At 38.3% G+C, this 17,711-nt stretch overlaps 1 protein-coding gene across 2 annotated transcripts in view; it reads left to right on the forward strand.

Moving 5' to 3' along the window:
* The window catches only part of LOC126279024 (ATPase family AAA domain-containing protein 2-like), a 215,332-nt gene that overhangs the window by 83,151 nt on the left and 114,470 nt on the right, over window positions 1-17,711 (forward strand). For both annotated transcript variants that reach the window (XM_049979414.1, XM_049979415.1), the window contains 3 exons: window positions 2,503-2,645; window positions 2,753-3,000; window positions 14,472-14,574. In XM_049979414.1, the coding sequence (XP_049835371.1) occupies window positions 2,503-2,645; window positions 2,753-3,000; window positions 14,472-14,574 (494 nt within the window). The remainder of the gene's footprint in view (window positions 1-2,502; window positions 2,646-2,752; window positions 3,001-14,471; window positions 14,575-17,711) is intronic.

Here is a 17,711-nt window from a genome sequence, read left to right on the forward strand (position 1 = left end):
TCCTTCTCCCTGCCATCAGCTTCTCTGAATTGCACAGATGGTAGTTATTCTTCCAACAAATCCTCCGCTCCCTTAATCATCTTGGCTTCAATCTCAAGTAACTCATTGTGCCCCCACACCTTCCACACATGAGTTTTCTCTTCCTCAATCCTGTCACCCCTTCCCAGCTCACATCCTCTTGTGGGTTTTGCCGTGTGTTGCTATCCCATCAGTTGTCTGAACTATACCTGCCGCTCCTCCCTCCCGCATTCCTAGCTGGCAGACCAGACTCCCTCTGACCTGGTAGCCATGCTGTGTGTGTGCGTGTGCGTGCGCACTTAACAGGAATGTTCCCAGTTTATTGCTCAGTTGACACGACACTGTTTTTGATTGTGGTTTACATTTCATTTTTAAGTCTCACCTATCAGCATTCATTCTGGGACAAGCTAGTAGTTCAAATAATGCTTAAATTTAATGTTCTTTTTCCCATTTTGTTCGTGGTACTTGTCATCTATAATTTAATTGGGACATCTTGTCTGTCCCCACAGCTCCAAACGTTTGCAGTTCGATTCAGGACTCCATTAAAACCTGGCTTCTCAATAACTTGCTATAAGATCACATTACTACTCCTTCACTTACTCTTGATGCTTCTATAATGTCTATCCATTTTACATTTATAGCCCATGCATGCCTTCCACAACTGTACTGTTGTATTAAAATTTCCACCCTCGTGTGTGTGTGTGTGTGTGTGTGTGTGTGTGTGAGAGAGAGAGAGAGAGAGAGAGAGAGAGAGAGAGAGAGAGAGAGAGAGAGAGATACTAATTGCAAATATAGGCGATTACTCATTGCCATGGCTCTTGTTAGCAGTCCTTAAAATAGAACAATACTCCTTCAGGCGTGTGGAAATGTCCTAAAAACCACACACAGAAAGATAAAAATTCTGACTTTTCATAATCCTGTAAATACAGTGCAGGCATTGATTAGTATGATATCATGTGATTAGTATGACATCTTGTGTCAACTAGCCTTTTAAATGTTTCTGAACCATCTGTGAAGAATTTTAAATTTTTCTCTTAAATACCAGAAAATATTTCTCAGCGATGGTAGATTTGTCTACTGTTTCGAAAGATGTCATAGTTTGTTTAATGGCCCAAAGTGTATCATATTATTTACGAAAACTTCTGAGGTTGAGGTTTCACACTAAGTTACTACAATTCCTCAGCTAAACAACCGTTGTCTGTAAGACACCACAATTGCCATCATTTAATTTTAAAATGTGCTAGTAGGAGAAAGGAAAAACAACTGTTGAAACATGCATTATTGTTTCATAATTGTTTAGTGTGATTCAAAATAACAATGTATCAGGAGTGCCAATCAGTGCTAGGTTATCAAAGGAGGCTTTGGAACTCTCAAAGGCATCAATCATGTCATTGACTGGTTTGATGATTTTGTTTGTAAATGTTCGCATCTTTCATTTATTTTATTATTTTTTTCAACATGTATCTGAATTCCATTTACATTCATACCCACACACACATAAGTTGGTGGAGCGTATTAGCTTACATTTGTTTTTCCACAGTTCACCTGGATGTTTTCGAGTCATTGTTACTGTTACATTGTGTTGTTTGAAAGATGACCCCCCCCCCCCCCTTTTTTCCGCTCTAATGTAGGCTTGAGTTTGAATATGTGAAAAATTGTCTGCTGCTGTAATGAATATCTAGCAAAATAACTGATTATTGACGTACTTTGCATTCTTACTTGGCAGAAACAGTATTAATTAAATTATTTCTTTAAAATTTGGGCAGGACTACTTCTTACTTTGTTGTTGTCAAGAAAAAGTGATAGATAATTGAAATACAATATTATGGAAAGGAAAGTGGCTACTCACAATATAGCAGAGATGCTGAATCACAGATTGGAACAACAAAAAGACTGTCACAAATAAAGCTTTCCGCCATTAAGGCCTTTGTCAGCTATAGAACACACACACACACACACACACACACACACACACACACCAAAGCACGTGCACAAATACAACTCACACACACGACTGCAGTCTCGTGCAACTGAAACCACACTGCCACAGGTATTTGTGACCATCTTTTTGTTGTGCCAATCTGTGACTCAGGATCTCCGCTATATGGCGAGTAGCAACTTTCCTTTCCATAATATTGTTACCTTCCGTCCTGGATTTTCCATTTAATGAGATTGAAATACAGCATGATTTAAATGTTGTTGCGTCTGGAACTGATATGTTCAGAATTTCATATCTGTGTAATGACTCAAAGAACAAGGAAATGACCAAATAGAAGTAACTTCTCGTGTAGAAATACACTGAATGAGCATTAACCCACTAAGCACAGACACATTATCTAAAAGAATGCAATAGCTTCAAAGGACCCACATATACTTAAATTAAGAGGTACTGTGTAAATTTAAGAGTAATAGTGAATATTCTAATATTAACCTATGTGCATTTTGTCAGACTTTGTACAATTGCAAGAATGTTTTTCATTGCAGGACTTGCCGCCAACGCCAGTCCTATAGGACCCACCTTCGAAGTTCACGCACGTCTTCAAGAAGAGAGCATAGGAGCAGTAGTAAATTAAATGGTCATGACAGCAGGATTGAAAAACAAGGTGATGATGCACAAGAAGCTGAAGGTCAGTAACATTGTTCATTAGCCCCTCTCTTTAAAAGTGTACAGTGGTGTCCTTGATCACAGATTTCATTTTTCTACATGACATACTTTTTGTGTAATTTTATACAGGTGTTAGGCGCAGTACTAGACAACGAAAACTTCTTTATGATAACTTCAATACGAGTTGGATACTTGGAACTCAGACTCTGAGAGGCTACCCAATGTTCTTGCCAGACAAGGAAGAAGTGGAGAAAGGCTGCACAGAGGGCAGTTCTCGTACACAAGAGCGGGTTGAAGAAGAGGAGGGAGACACCAGCAAAGAGACGTGCAAGAAAAAGAGACAACCATTGGTAGAAATGCCTGCTGCTGTAGATGATGTGAGTTGTACCATAGATTTTTTGATCAGCAACAAAATTTCCAGCTTAAGTTGCTCCCGAACCCTCTCCCCCAGTTACGTGAATTATGCCTTTTACTGGGAAAACTTGTATGAATGATACAACGTAGCACACACAACTGTGCACAAACTGAATAAATCATCTGCTGTTTCATAGTTGTTCTAAGTTTTTTTTATGGTAGTGAATTCAGGAGCTCTGTACATTCAGGTTTTAAAATGAATTGCAACACTTAACTGTCAGTTTTCAGAGGTAAAGATGAAATATGAAATTTCAAAATGTTGGTTAGAAGATGAAAATGTCCTGTGGCAGTAAACAGTGGAAATGCAAATACAAAATGTTTAATATAACAGCTCAATTAACAAACTTTATTAGTAAGACTGTGCCTTGTATATACGCCTTTCAGTTACTGAATATTTCCATGATGATAACCACATAAGAAAGATATTTTGAAATAAATAGTAATCTGACTCTGCAGAATGTACGCTGAAGGCTTTTAAGAAAGCAATGTGCGATTACATTACATGTACAGATAAAACTCTCTACTTATCCATGTCATCAGTCATCAGAAATATTACACATTTGAGGTAAAGCCGTATATGATAATTAGGAACCATGGAATTTTACTATGTGAGAAAATGATTTCTCCCAGCATATTTCTTGTCATTTAAAATACTGTTACAGCTTTCCTTTGTGCCCTCCTGTCTTCTTCCTCACCCCTCTTTCTTATTATATCTTTTGAAATACAAAATATGTGATATGTGACAGATTGTTTTAAGTGTAAATGAACTGGAATGCCACTCTACTCCAGTACCTTCAGGGTGAGGCATTGAAAAAGGAAGGGAGATAGTTTTAATGCCCTGTTAGTGGCAATGTCATTAGAAAGTAAGCAAGATATTGCAAAGTAGGTGATAAGTACTGTTGGGTTGAATCTTTGAGTTGGGCCGTGAGATGTGCCTGGATAGCTCTGTTGGTAAAAGTGGGATCACCACAAAGTTCCATATATTAGTCCTAGTTTTGCACTTGTTTTTAATGTTTGGATGTTTCAACATCATATTTATTGTCTAAAACCTCTTTTATAACCCTAGCTTGCTTTGTTTTTCATCTGTCTTTCTTTCCCTGTGGACTAAGGCACAAAAGATAGGGAATTTCATTTTTTGAGCCACAGAAAATCTCTCGTGCAGGTTGTAGATAACTCCCTCCCCTCCATTCTTAATTTCTGTATTCTTTTAACTTCATTTTCTCCTAATCCATGTTTTTTTACTTCTCATTCTGTCCATTGTGCCTCTGAACAGAAGCTGTCAGAGTGCTTACAAATGCCCTATCTTTGACATCCTATTCTTTCTGTTGCTTTTCCCTTCATCTTAATCTTCCTTCATCCTCACAACATGAGAGTCCCTCTCTCCCTCAGGTCTGAGAAAATGTTAGGAGTTTTTAGTGTTTCCGGAGCATGGTTAGCTCATTCAGTTCTTATCTAAGCCAACAGCCACTTACAGGCTTACTATCCTGTGTTGTTTCAGACTTTATAATTCATATTGTAACAATATGTTTTAAGAGAGACACAATGTTTACAGTTTCCAGCTTTGTATGCTTGAGAGTGATGGTTCTTGTGTGTGTGTGTGTGTGTGTGTGTGTGTGTGAGAGAGAGAGAAAGAGAGAGAAAGAGAGAGAGAGAGAGAGAGAGAGAGAGAGAGAGAGAGAGAGAGAGAGAGAGAATGTGATTGTACGTAGCTTTCAGCATATTTGAGTTTCATATATTTTGACTACATTCATCTCATAAAATATTTAAAGGGTGCTGATAACTACAGTGTTGAGAACAAACTAAATCTGTCAGTAAGAGCATTTTCTGGATAGAGAAAAGAGATGGAGGATTTTTAATGTAAGAATTATAATAATTCCATGTAGTTTAGCAACCTGGTGCCGGTCTTTTCAGTTGGCCATCACGTCGGTGGCTTGTATGTTTCTTAACTTACCCTGCTATTCCTACCAAGAAAGCTTAACGTAGAATCCAAACTACTTATCAATCTTGGCAAATCTTCTAATTTTTTTGGTAATGTGGAAGCTGTGACATGTTTACAGCTCAATGTGTGTTGTGTGATCTTGCGAGACAAGTGCTTTAGAGGTTACCGCATGACGGCCACAGATTCTGTTGAAATTTTGTGTCAACATTTGCACATGTCCCCATTGAACATTGGTAAAGTTTTACTTTCACCAATATGATACTTCAGAGATCTAGCCATTTATTTGACCCCATAGTGAAATGATCGAAAGTGCATCCCTGAGTTTTCAACAACTTAGAGGCATATCATCTCCGATAATATTTTCTTGATAGAAACAAACCTAGACCATCTTCTACAACTTTTTGCACACTCTTAAGCGAAATTATATTAAAAAATTAGGCAATTTTCATATGAATAATTTGAAGCAATTCCAGGATAAAACTGGAAACCTTGCGCAATTTCAATTTCCTGCTGCTTTCCAATAGTTTACAAATTGATGGTAATAGCTCACTTTCACAGAAAAGCCTTCAGCAAACTTGTGTACCCTTTTCATTAGAAAGACCATGACCATAAAAAACTAGATTTCTTTTGCGATGCAAGTACCCAAGACACTAGAAAACGATAAAGTGATGGTGCATTTTAGATATACCCCATATTTCACTGGTATCTTAATTAAATCTGACTTCTTTATTATGTTCTTCAAATATTAAGCACACTCTGGCAAAAGTAGTATCAAAGTTCCTGATGATTAGGAAGAAAAAGTCGTGTATTTTGTCATGGCTCATCATGACATATTTCAGTGTACTATTTTTTTCCCTATGAGAGGTACTGGACATCATGGTAGTAAATTTGTTGGACATCAGCTACAGCACCCATCATATAAACTGTCTTCAAGTTTTAAAGAATTGTCACATTTTTTAAGTTTTGGGGAAGTCGATAGCAGTCTGCTTGACATTTTTGGATTCACATTATTTAGTATTTTTATTATTTCTTTTTATTGTACACACTGCTATTGACATGCTAGTTTAATTCCAGTTTAAAATGTAGTGTGTTGATGTAGTTTGCAGTGTATATTAACTGATGACAAATTGTGTAAACGTGTTGCTATGGTTCATGGTGGCTTAACCACTGCTGGTTTCTGTCAGTGTGAGAAAACCAGCACCCCCCCACACATGATTAATAGCTGTGCAACAGCAGCCACTGATAGAATTCCTTGCCACAGGTTCCCAAGCCTTTCAGGGTTTCTTGACGCAGGATCTCAACCCTGATGATACATTTCTTTCAGTGTCGGAGGACAAAGCTAGAAGGGGCTCTTCAGGACCCGATGTTTATGTTTCCCTCAAGCACCATGAATATGTTACAGCTTTCATTAATTTGCTGTTGAATGTCATGAGGAGAACTATACTGCCAACTAGACTGTCACTAAGCAATAACTACCGAGTGATCAAAAAGTCAGTATAAATTTGAAAACTTAATAAACCACGGAATAATGTAGATAGAGAGGTAAAAATGGACACACATGCTTGGAATGACATGGGTTTTCATTAGAACCCCCCATATTGCTAGACGCCTGAAAGATCTCTTGTTTGCATCGGTTTGTAATGATTGTGTGTTCAGCCACCACTTTCGTCATGCTTGACCTCCCAGGACCTCAGTCCGTGCAATTATTAGCTTTGGGGTTACCTGAAGTTGCAAGTGTATCATGATCGACCCTCATCTCTAGAGATGCTGAAAGACAACATCCGATGCCAGTTCCTCACCATAACTCCGGACATGCTTTACAGTGCTGTTTACAACATTATTCCTCAACTACAGCTATTGTTGAGGAATGATAGTGGACATATTGAGCATTTCCTGTAAAGAACATCATCTTTGCTTTGTCTTACTTTGTTATGCTAATTATTGCTATTCTGATCAGATAAAGCGCTATCTGTCAGACATATTTCGAATTTCTGTTTTTTAAACCCCATGTCATTCCAAGCATGTGTGTCAATTTGTACCTCTCTACCTACATTATTCCGTGATTTATTCCTTTTTCAAATTTATACTGACTTTTTGATCACCTGGTACAATAATGTGCTGTTATAGAACCTAGTACATGTCACTCCTTGAAGGCCAATAAAATAAATTTGCCAGGACTCTGGATGCATAATGCTCATTAAAGCATCCTTCTACTCAGTGTGCTCAGTTGAAGTCTCTTTCCAATTCACCATTCTTTTTTAGGAATGCATGCAGCATATTGTCTTTTCTGGAGGACCACTCTGTTTTGCTTCTGCACGGAGAGTGTTAAATTTGCTTACATCAACAGAGAAAAAATTGATTGAAATAATTTTTATTACAAGAACAGTGTTTTTAACATGGCACATTTCAGCAGGAACTAGAGAAAAATCATGATGTTCTTCCAGTTGATGACACAACGATTCAGGGCAGCAGCGTTTCATATGATGCACCATCTTTTCTGCCCAGAATTATTGACAGTAGTGAAGGAGATATATTAACATTGGACCTTCAACCAGGAGAATATGCTGCTTGCATTTGTGAAAAACAGTGGTGGATTGGAAATATCTGTGAGATTTCTGCTGAGCAGAAGGATGCTTTAATAACCTTTATGAACCCAAATGAGCCAGCAATTTTATTTTATTGGCCACCTAGGGGTGACAAATCTTGGGTTCCATAACAGCACATCACTGCAGTTATTCCTTTACCCTGAGAGAAATAGTCTTCCCCAAGGTCGGCTTCCACCATTTTTTCCATTGTGTTGTAAAGGATTCATATTAGTATTTTGCAGCCGTGACTTATCAAACTGGTGGTTTGGCAGTTTTCACACCTGTCAGCACCTATGGTTTTTGGAATTGGGATTATTATTCTTCTTGAAGTCTGAGGGTATTTCATCTGTCTCCTATATCTTACTCACCGGATGGAAGAGTTTTGTCATGGCGGGCCCTCCCAAGGCTATCAGTAGCTCTAGCGGAATGTTGTCTACTCCCAAGGCCTTGTTTCAAGTTAACTCTTTCAGTGCTTTGTCAAATTCTCCACATAGTATCACATCTCCTTTCTTGCCTTCTCTAAGTCCTCTCCCATTTCCGTACTACTGCCCTCAAGTACATCTCCCTTGTATAGACCCCTTCTTTATGCTTCTTCCACCTTTCTGCTTTATCTTCTTTGCTTAGGATTGGTTCCCCATCTGAGCTCTTGATATTCATTGAGGTGGTTCTCTTTTCTCGGAAGGTCTCTTGAATTTTTCCGTAGGCAGTATCTATCTTACTACCCCTGGTGATATATGCTTCTACATCTTTACATTTTTCCTCTATCCATTCCTGTTTAGCCATATTGTACTTGGGACATTTGTATTCTGTTGTGCCTGCTTAATTTATTCCATTTCAATATATTGTCCTTTCGTCAATTAAATTCAATATCTCTTGTATTACCCAAGGAGTTCTGCTAACCTTCATCTTTACCTGCTTGATCTTCCTGCTGCCTTCAGTATTTCGTCTCTCAGAGCTACCCATTCTTCTTCTACAGTATTCCTTTCCCCTGTTCTTGTCAGTTGTTCCCTAATGCTTCCTCCGAAGCCTCCAGTTCTTTCAGTTTATCCAGGTCCCATCTCCTTAAATTCCTACCTTTCTGCAAATTATTCAGTTTTAATCTACCGTTCATAATAAGTGAATTGCAGTCAGTGCCCCATCTGCCCATGGAAATGTCGTAAAATTTAAAATCTGGTTCCTAAATCTAACTACTATATAATCAATCTGAAACCTTCCAGTGTCTCCAGATCTCTCCCATGAATACAACCTTCTGTCATGATTCTTAAACCAAGTATTAGCTATGATTAAATTATACTCTGTGCAAAAAATCTATCATTTGTCTTCCTCTTTCATTCCTTTCCCCAATCCATATTCACCTACTGCTTTTCCTTATCTTCCGTTTCCTACTACAGAATTCTAGTCCCCCATGTCTATTAAATTTTCGTCTCCCTTAACTACCTAATTTCTTTTACCTCATCATACATTTCCTCAATCTCCTTCTCATCTGCCGAGCTGTTTGTCATGTAAACTTGTACTGCTATGGTGGGTGTGGGCTTTATGACCATCTTGGCTACAATAATGTATTGACCGTGCTGTTCATAGTAGCTTATCCATGTTCCTATTTTTCATTAATTCTTAAACCTACTTCTGTATTACCTCTATTTGATTTTGTATTTATAACCCTGTATTCACGTGACCAGAAGCCCAGTTCCTCCTGCCACCGAACTTCACTAATTCCCACTATATCGAACTTAAACCTATTAATTCCCTTTTTTAAGTTTTCTATCCTACCTGCCCAGTTAAAGGACTTTCCACACTCCTATCGTTATAATGCCAGTTTTGTTTCTCCTGATAATGATGACGTCCTGAGTAATCTGCACCGGGAGATTTGAATGGGGGCTATTTTACCTCCATAATATTTTACCCAAGAGGATGCCATCATCATATAACTGAACACTAGAGCTGCATACCCTTGGGAAAAATTACAGCTGTAATTACCCCTTGCTTTTTGCTGTTCAAAGTACCACCACAGCAAGGCCATTTTGGTTGATGTTACAAGGCCAGATCAGACAAACATCTAGACCGTTGCCCCTGCAACTTCTGAAAAGACCTGCTGCCCCTTGTAAGAAGCCACGCCTCTCAATAGATAATCCTCCATTGTGGTTGCACCTACAGTACAGCTATCTGTATCATTGAGGCACCCAATGTTCATTGAGAACATGTGTGAATGCTGGAACAAAATTTCAGCAAAATCTGCGATGGTCATATGGGAAATTTTCCGATATTAGAATACTTGACATGAAATGCCCAAATTAAGATATATATTTAGAAAATGATCGTGGTTCGATTGTAACATTATACAGAGGGCTCTAAAAAAATGTATCCACTGTTTAAAAGTCCATAACTGGCAAAGTAATTGATGGAGTTGTCTCATCTTTTGTAGTGTAATAGTTTTTAGTTCCGGCAATCGCGACACAAGTGTTGTATTACGTCGTTTTGTTTTGTCAGATGATATTCACCAGGTAGTCAGTGTTTTGTTCTTAGTTGCACGTAGTTACTCGAGTAAACATGACACTGGCCCAAGTCTTACATTCGATGAAAGGAGTCGATTTTGAAGTGGTATGTTAAGTACGAAAACATTAATGATGTTCAACGACAATGGCTAAATGTGTATCAAACAGAACCACCGACACATTTAACGATTCGTCGCATTTGAGACAAATTTGAAGTCAGAGGCTGTGTTAAAGATGTACACAAACAACGATCTGGATGACCTGTAACAGTAACAAGTCCTGCTAACTCCCGTTGTGTGTTATAACAATTCACTCGCTCACCACAGAAGTCTGTGTGACAGTGTGCCTGTGAAACTGGAGTGAGTCGCTCAAGTGTTCGGCAAATTTTGAAGACAGCAAAGTGGAAGTGCTACATCCCACGATTGCTACACGCAATGAATGAGACAACCCAGATCGCAGAATGCAGTACTGCGAGTGGTTTACTAACATGGCACGCAATAATGAAGAGTTTGCAGAGATTATTGTGTGGTCTGATGAGGCACAGTTCAAACTCAATGGTACAGTAAACCGCCACAATTGCATCTAGTGGGCCGCCGAAAATCCGAACGTCCATGTAGACAAAGCCGTGAATTTGCCAGGAGTAAATGTGTGGTGTGGGTTGTCTTGTCGGGGCTTGATTGGACCATTTTTCTTTGACAGCACAGTTACCTTTGAGGTGTACCTTCAGAAGCTTCCGACATCCATTTTATGTGCCATCCGAGACTTGTATGGAGACGGAAGAGTTTACTTTCAACAAGATGGTGCCCCAGCCCACTGCCAAAATGGTGTTAGGGCGTATCATGACGAAAATCTACCAGGAAGATGGATAGGTCATAGAGGTGCTGTGGAGTATCCACCACGTTCCCCAGACCTAACTCCTCTGGACTTTTACCTGTTGGAAGCACTAAACGATGTCGTTTATCAACGAAAGCTACGCACATTGGATGAACTTCGAGAATCCGTTGTACATTCATGTGCAAATATCCAACTGAACACGTTGCAGTCTCAGTAATAAGTGCAGCAGTTTGGCGGCATCATTTGTGTGTGGATGTTAATGGTGACCGTTTCGAACACCTACAGTGATTTCTTTAAGCTGGACTTTAAGATACACTTTCACCAAAAATGAGACAACTCCGTCAATTGGTTTGCAAGTTATGGACTTTTAAACAGTGGATACCTTTTTTTCTTTACGTCCCTATAGGCTCATAAATAAATTAAAAGTGCAAAATGATTTCATTCACCATATGAAACACTAAAAAAACTTAACTGCAGTTATGTGAAGTATTATTTATCTGATTTCAACATATATGCCTGTTTATAACCTACTAAATAATTAATAGACTACTGGCATCTACTACCTGGACGGAACTGGAACACGATAACATGCAACTCATAATTAATAAATTAGCGCATCCCTGATAGTGATGTGCATGCACAAAAGAAAGTTGGGGGGGGGGGGGCATTGCAGTGTATCATGTGACAGTCCAACCAGTATTGCCATTATGCCGCATCTGTCTATAGCGTGGAGTTTGGGGTGCACATTGAACATTTAGCATTGATTTTCATGTTGGGTATGATGATGGTACGTTACCCACTGTAATGTTCTTTATAGGTGGCATAATCTGTCAGAAAAGAATACACACTGTTAAAACACTGGTGAGTGCACCCTGTACTGATATTGGCAGTGATAACCATATTTGAAAGCTTGTCCTTACTCTATCCTGTTCAAGCAACCGTTTGGTCTGCAGTGGAAGGTTCTTTTACGAGAGATGTTTTCCACTTTTCCTCTCTCTCTCTCTCTCTCTCTCTCTCTCTCTCTCTCTCTCTCCCTCGTCCCTCTCCCTCTCCCTCTCCCTCTCCCTCTCCCTCTCCCTCTCTCTCTCTCTCTCTCTCTCTCTCTCTCTCTCTCTCTCCCCCCCCCCTCTCTCTCCCCCCCCTCTCTCCCCCCCTGGTCCCCCCCCCCCTCTCTCTCTCTCTCTCTCTCTCTCTCTCTCTCTCTCTCTCTCTCTCTCTCTCTCTCACACACACACACACACAGAGTCAAGAATTTGCTGTTACTACACTTCTCTTTTAGCACTTATAACTAAATAATAATAATAAAGGTTTGGGTGGAATGTATTTACTTAAAATTTGTCAACTGAATTTCATCCTGCCATCTCCCATTCCTATAACTCATTTCATGTTGCCATTTCACTTTACTGTATCCAATGATTAATCATCAATTGTATAGTCAAAGAACGATGCGTCCTTCCATGTATATAACATTACGTTTGTTTATTTAGAAAGCCTGCTTTCAGTACTTGCACAAAGTGTCAATTATTTACATGTTTTCCAGCATTTCACATTTTCAGGAGCAGTCTTGTGGAGCCCCCAGCATTATCCACCAGAAGACATTGCATTACATAAAACCTTCCAATATTTTATGTAGTATGTATACATTTTCTGTAACTGACAACTGTATTTAATATAGAATCAATGGCATCATAAATTGCTGCATCTGCTTAGTCCCACAGCAATTACTCTACAATAATCAACTGTTTCAATAAGTGAAAGTTTCAATTTAAGCGCAGTTTCCTGTTTGACATTTTTGTATGGGATTTGTTTTTAATATATTTTCTCTTATTCATTGATGTAAATGTAAATAAATGTTCTTGCCACTATCCTTTTTACTAACACGTCACATCACTTCTTTGAAAAAGGAAATCTAAAGTGGAAACAGTTCATTAGAAGTGTAGGTCGTATCATTTCAAAAAGTTACCTTATCTGCTATAACCAAAATAAGTTAATGTTGCCATTTGTGAGGATCTCCAGTGTTATAAAAAGACGGGAACTGCTAGGAACTATGAGGACACTACTGTCAGAAGAAATTAGATTAGTAATAGTAGGAGAGATTTGTTGTAGCTCATTAGATGTTTTCTTGTGCTCTAAAAATATTGGATGGGAGCTAGTAAACAAATCAAAAGTTGATAGGCGTGTTTCTGCGCCTGAAAGGGGATGTCTATGAAAATTTTGTGCCAGTTGAATAAGGTGAGTAGTGCCACTATGAGGATGCAAAACAGATTTGCTTTAAATACACACTGTAATGGTTGTGAATGTTATTTACAGTGAGTTGATGTTAGTCAAGAATGCGTTTAAGATGATGTCAAGAGTGCATTTAAGATGACAAAGAAGCCATTATTGATGCATCACTGAGTTTGAAAGAGGTCGTGTGATAGCGCTACAAGAAGCTGGTTGCCCCTTCTGCGATGTTTTGGAAAGACTTGGCAGATGTGTAGTCACTGTATATGTTTACTGGCAGCAGTGGTCATGTGAATGTACAGTCGCAGGAAGACCAATTCCTGGATGGCCGCATGACACTACCGAGAGGGAAGGCCTTTGTGTTCAGCCTACTGCTCTGTTGCACCGTACTGCATCTTCAGCAGTTGGCACCACAGTGTCACAATGAAAAGTTACAAATTGATTATTTCAAGGGCAGGTCCAAGCCGAACACCCTGCAGTTGGATTCCACTGACCCCAAACCATTGCCATTTGCGACTTCAGCAGTGTCGAGTGAGAGCTCATTGCAGGGCATGGCAGACGTCGGTTGTATTTTCTGATGAAAGCTGTTTCTGCGCCATTGCCAGTGATGGCCGTGTGTTGGTTAGAAGGGGACAGTTGAGGACACCCAACTTGTCTGTGTGCTAGACATACTAGAACTACTCCTGGAATTGGGGTCTAGGGTGCAATTTCGTACTATAGCAGGAGCATTCTTGTGGTTATCCCATGCAACCTGAATGCAAAGTTGTGCATCAGTCGGGTGATTTGACCAGTTGTACTGCCATTCATGAACTGCACTCCAGATGTTTTTACACACATATTGATGTTGTAACCCAATATGCTCCACAGAGTGTTTGCATGTTGCTTTGGCCTGCACATTCACCAGATCTCCCTCCAGTAGAGCGCATATGGGACAACATCGGACGACAGCTCCAGTGTCATCCACAACCGGTATTAACTGTATCTTTACTGACCAGCCAATTGTAACAGGCATGGAACTCCATCCCGCATCTGATATTCGGCACCTTTACAACACAATGAATGCACGTTTGCATGCTTGCGTTCAATATTCTGGCTGTTACACTGGTTATTAATGTACCAGGATTTCACATTTTCAGTGGTTTATCTCTCACTTACATTAACCTATGATCTTCCAATGTTAATCACTGAAATATATTACCTAGAAAAATGTATTCCCAAAACTGCAGTTACCCTGCACTAATTAGTTATTTTAATCAGTGGATTTCTTCCTTTTTCTTTTTATGTATTCTGTTATATCACACATTATTAATTTTACTGCTATGCAGAATAGGCACAAACTTATTCATACTTTCTTTCAACAGAATTTTGAAGATATGTACTCAAGAGTGAAACGGCCAAGGCGAACAACTCGCAGATTGATGTATCCTCAGCAGCAGCCTGCACCAAGATCTCGCAAAATTAATGGTGTGTGTGATATTTACAAGTTTTTCTTTAACTGATATTACAATATTTGTATTAGTAACAAGTTTTTCTTTAACTGATATTAGTATTTTGTCTGATGTGACAACCTCATATTCCCACTTTCACTTTGTGGCATGTTGTGTTAAATATGTAAGTTTTAAACTGTGAATCCAGTTCTGGGATTTCTTCAGAAGTTCTACATGCTATTGGTCCCTGAACTTCTTTATTATTACTATTATTATTAATTACTATTAAATCAAAATTATCCTCATATTCTACAAGGTGTTGCTCACATCAATAATACGAAAATCCGTCAGTGAACAATACAAAGCTTTACAATAATATTATCGAAATCTGTCAATGAACAATATAAACCTGTAATGTTACATCAGATAATACTTAGCAATTATACTGTGTAACCCTGCTTTTATGTTCCCATAATTAGCATTTTCCTGCTGTTTGCAACATTTTTTTACGTTTCTGTCAAATTTTTTATGTTGACAGTGTTTTTTCATACCATATTTTGTGTGAACAGATTTATAATTTTCCCGCGATTTATACTTTACGAAAAAAATGTTTGTGGAGATTAGAACTGATGTAATTGATGTACAATTATGCTGGCTGAACCAGTAAATGGATAAAAGTTATAGCTAGTCCTCCTTGATATCCTACTGCTGCCAGTTGCTGCTTGGTGTGGTGGTTGATGGGAGTAACTACATAGTTTCATTCGAATAAAGGTATCATGACCAGTCCTAACTATTTCTAAACTGTCTCTACAGTGTGTGCGCAGCTTTGTGATTCTTCTGATCATCTTGACACCTGTTGCGCTATTTGAACCACTTGTAGCACTAGTTGCTCACATTGCATTGCTCAGATGTTTTTGCAACTAAGATATTTTCCCCATGTTTAGTGAGACATGTTTTGAGAATTTATTCTCATTATCAAGTGCAAATATTTATGTGGGTTTTTGTGATGTTTCACAAACAAGCAATGTGAGTGACTGTGGGGTGGGGGGGGGGGGGGGGGCAGGTTTTTGCATAACTGAGGTGCCACAGTACCTGATAACCCCCAAAAAGGCGATTACAGTGCAAGAGATGCAGAACAACACATATGCAGGCACCACACAAAATAGTTATGTAAATATTTGCGCTTAACAAGAATAGATACTCGAAAAGTGTCATGCTGCACAAGAAAAAATAAGTAATTGGTGCTGTGTTTCTTTATTTACATTTTCCAGTTTCAGTGGGACAATGTTAGTAGAGACTGAAAGGTTTAAAAGTACTTCAAATTGGCAAATACTTTATTTTTGTTAAGATATGAAACAGTAAATCACTATCTTGGTTGAATTAAAATTGTATTTGTTGGTAACAGCATCTTACTTACGTAACAGATGAAATGTTTGAACAAGGCTAAACTGAAATCAGTACCATAGAAAGAAAATAGACATTTTACACTCAGTTGTAGCAGATTGAAAGAATGTAAGGTGTATAGAAAATGGATAGAGAATGTAATGATAACAAATGTAAACCCTTAGGATATCACAGCAAGTAAGTTGTAATTCCACATTTGCTTTGGGTTGGGTTAACATACAGTATTTCTCATTGGTTTATAGTTGGGAAGTTACATGTTGAGGTTACACATGCTCGTGTTGTTCAGCTTTTTATGTCAGCTGAACTGCCTCTTAGGATGACTGATATGTCAGAAGTATGTATTGCTGGCAGACATAGTTTGCTTTCATAGACAGTGTGCTAAGACACTATCCATGGCTCTGATAGGTGCACCACTATACAGATGATTTAGATTCTTTCTCTTTGTCTTTTTTCCACTTTCTTTTATTTTATTATCCTGTAGATTTTCATATTAAATTATCTTCTTTTATTGTTTATTCTGCAATTTTGTGTCTTCTGTTCTTTACTTAGTTTGATGTTCCTCCGTCACTTCTTCCTTCCAATTTTTGTTGTTTGTTCCGTTTTCACACGATTCATGTTCCTCGTTCATCTGTCCATCCTTTGTCTCAGACCTTTTGACTTCTTTCTGTCATTTCTCATTCTTTCTAATAATAGATTACTTGTTTACTACTTACGGTGTGTAATGTCTCCCTTGTGGGAAACAGCATTTGTTGAACCTTTCTCATGTTTCTGTTTGCAGTCAGCCGTAGAAAAAATTTTCGCCTGTTCGGTTTGTAGTTGAGTATGTTTATTGTTTTAGTGAGTGAACTGGACTTTTGACGATGAATTACACTTCATTTTGTACGTATTAATTAGTTATAATTTAATAAGAAGTAAAAAACAGGCATTGAGTTAAGCCTAATGTTTCCGTAATGAGGCTGCGAAACACATTTATTATTCTTGCAGACAGTAAATGTGTGCCATAAATAATTGAGGTCTCAGTGTGTGTTAATTCAACCATCCCCAGTTGATGATTGTAAAAATAACAATGAAATTTTGTGCTGTATCTTGTAGCATGAATGGATTAAGTTAATTGCCTGGTAAAGAATGAGACATAATCAAGAATTGGAATGGTTTATGTCCTTCGGCTGACAAAATATTGAAGACCTAAATGTGATTGCTAGAACAAAGTTTCGACATCGGCATTGTCTCCAGTGTGAAGCAACATACTGTACCATTTCGTGAGAAATTACAAAGTCGTCTGTTCATTGTGAAAGTGGAGTGAAGTGATAGATGATCTTAAGGGTGCCATATTATAAATGGCCATATAATAAAGTTTCTCTGCAGCATCATAAATTAGAACAGCTTCTAGTTTGGTGACATTTGAGAGAAATTAAAGTCTTAAAGTTATATTCTCTATGTCTTCTGTGACCTATCCTGTAGAGTTTGTATTATCTTAGAATACAACATATTCACGCTTCTCCAGATCTCAACATATTCTGATCCTGTTTCTTCTTCAGGACATTTGGGTTCTTCTCCCGGGTTAGATGATTCATCAAAGAATTTCTTGTGTTTAAATGTTTCATTTCCTTTTTTGATTATCAGCAGCTGAAGGACATGGAACTGATTTCGAATACCATATCCCCATAAACTTCTTTTCAGCTGAATCCTTCTGAAATGAAAAAGATGTCTGAAGCTCAGCTATAAACATTGCAAGAGTATGAAACATTTCAACAAAAGCAGAAATGTCTA

This window comes from Schistocerca gregaria, chromosome 6, assembly GCF_023897955.1.
Source record: "Schistocerca gregaria isolate iqSchGreg1 chromosome 6, iqSchGreg1.2, whole genome shotgun sequence".
NCBI classification, from domain to species: domain Eukaryota; kingdom Metazoa; phylum Arthropoda; class Insecta; order Orthoptera; family Acrididae; genus Schistocerca; species Schistocerca gregaria.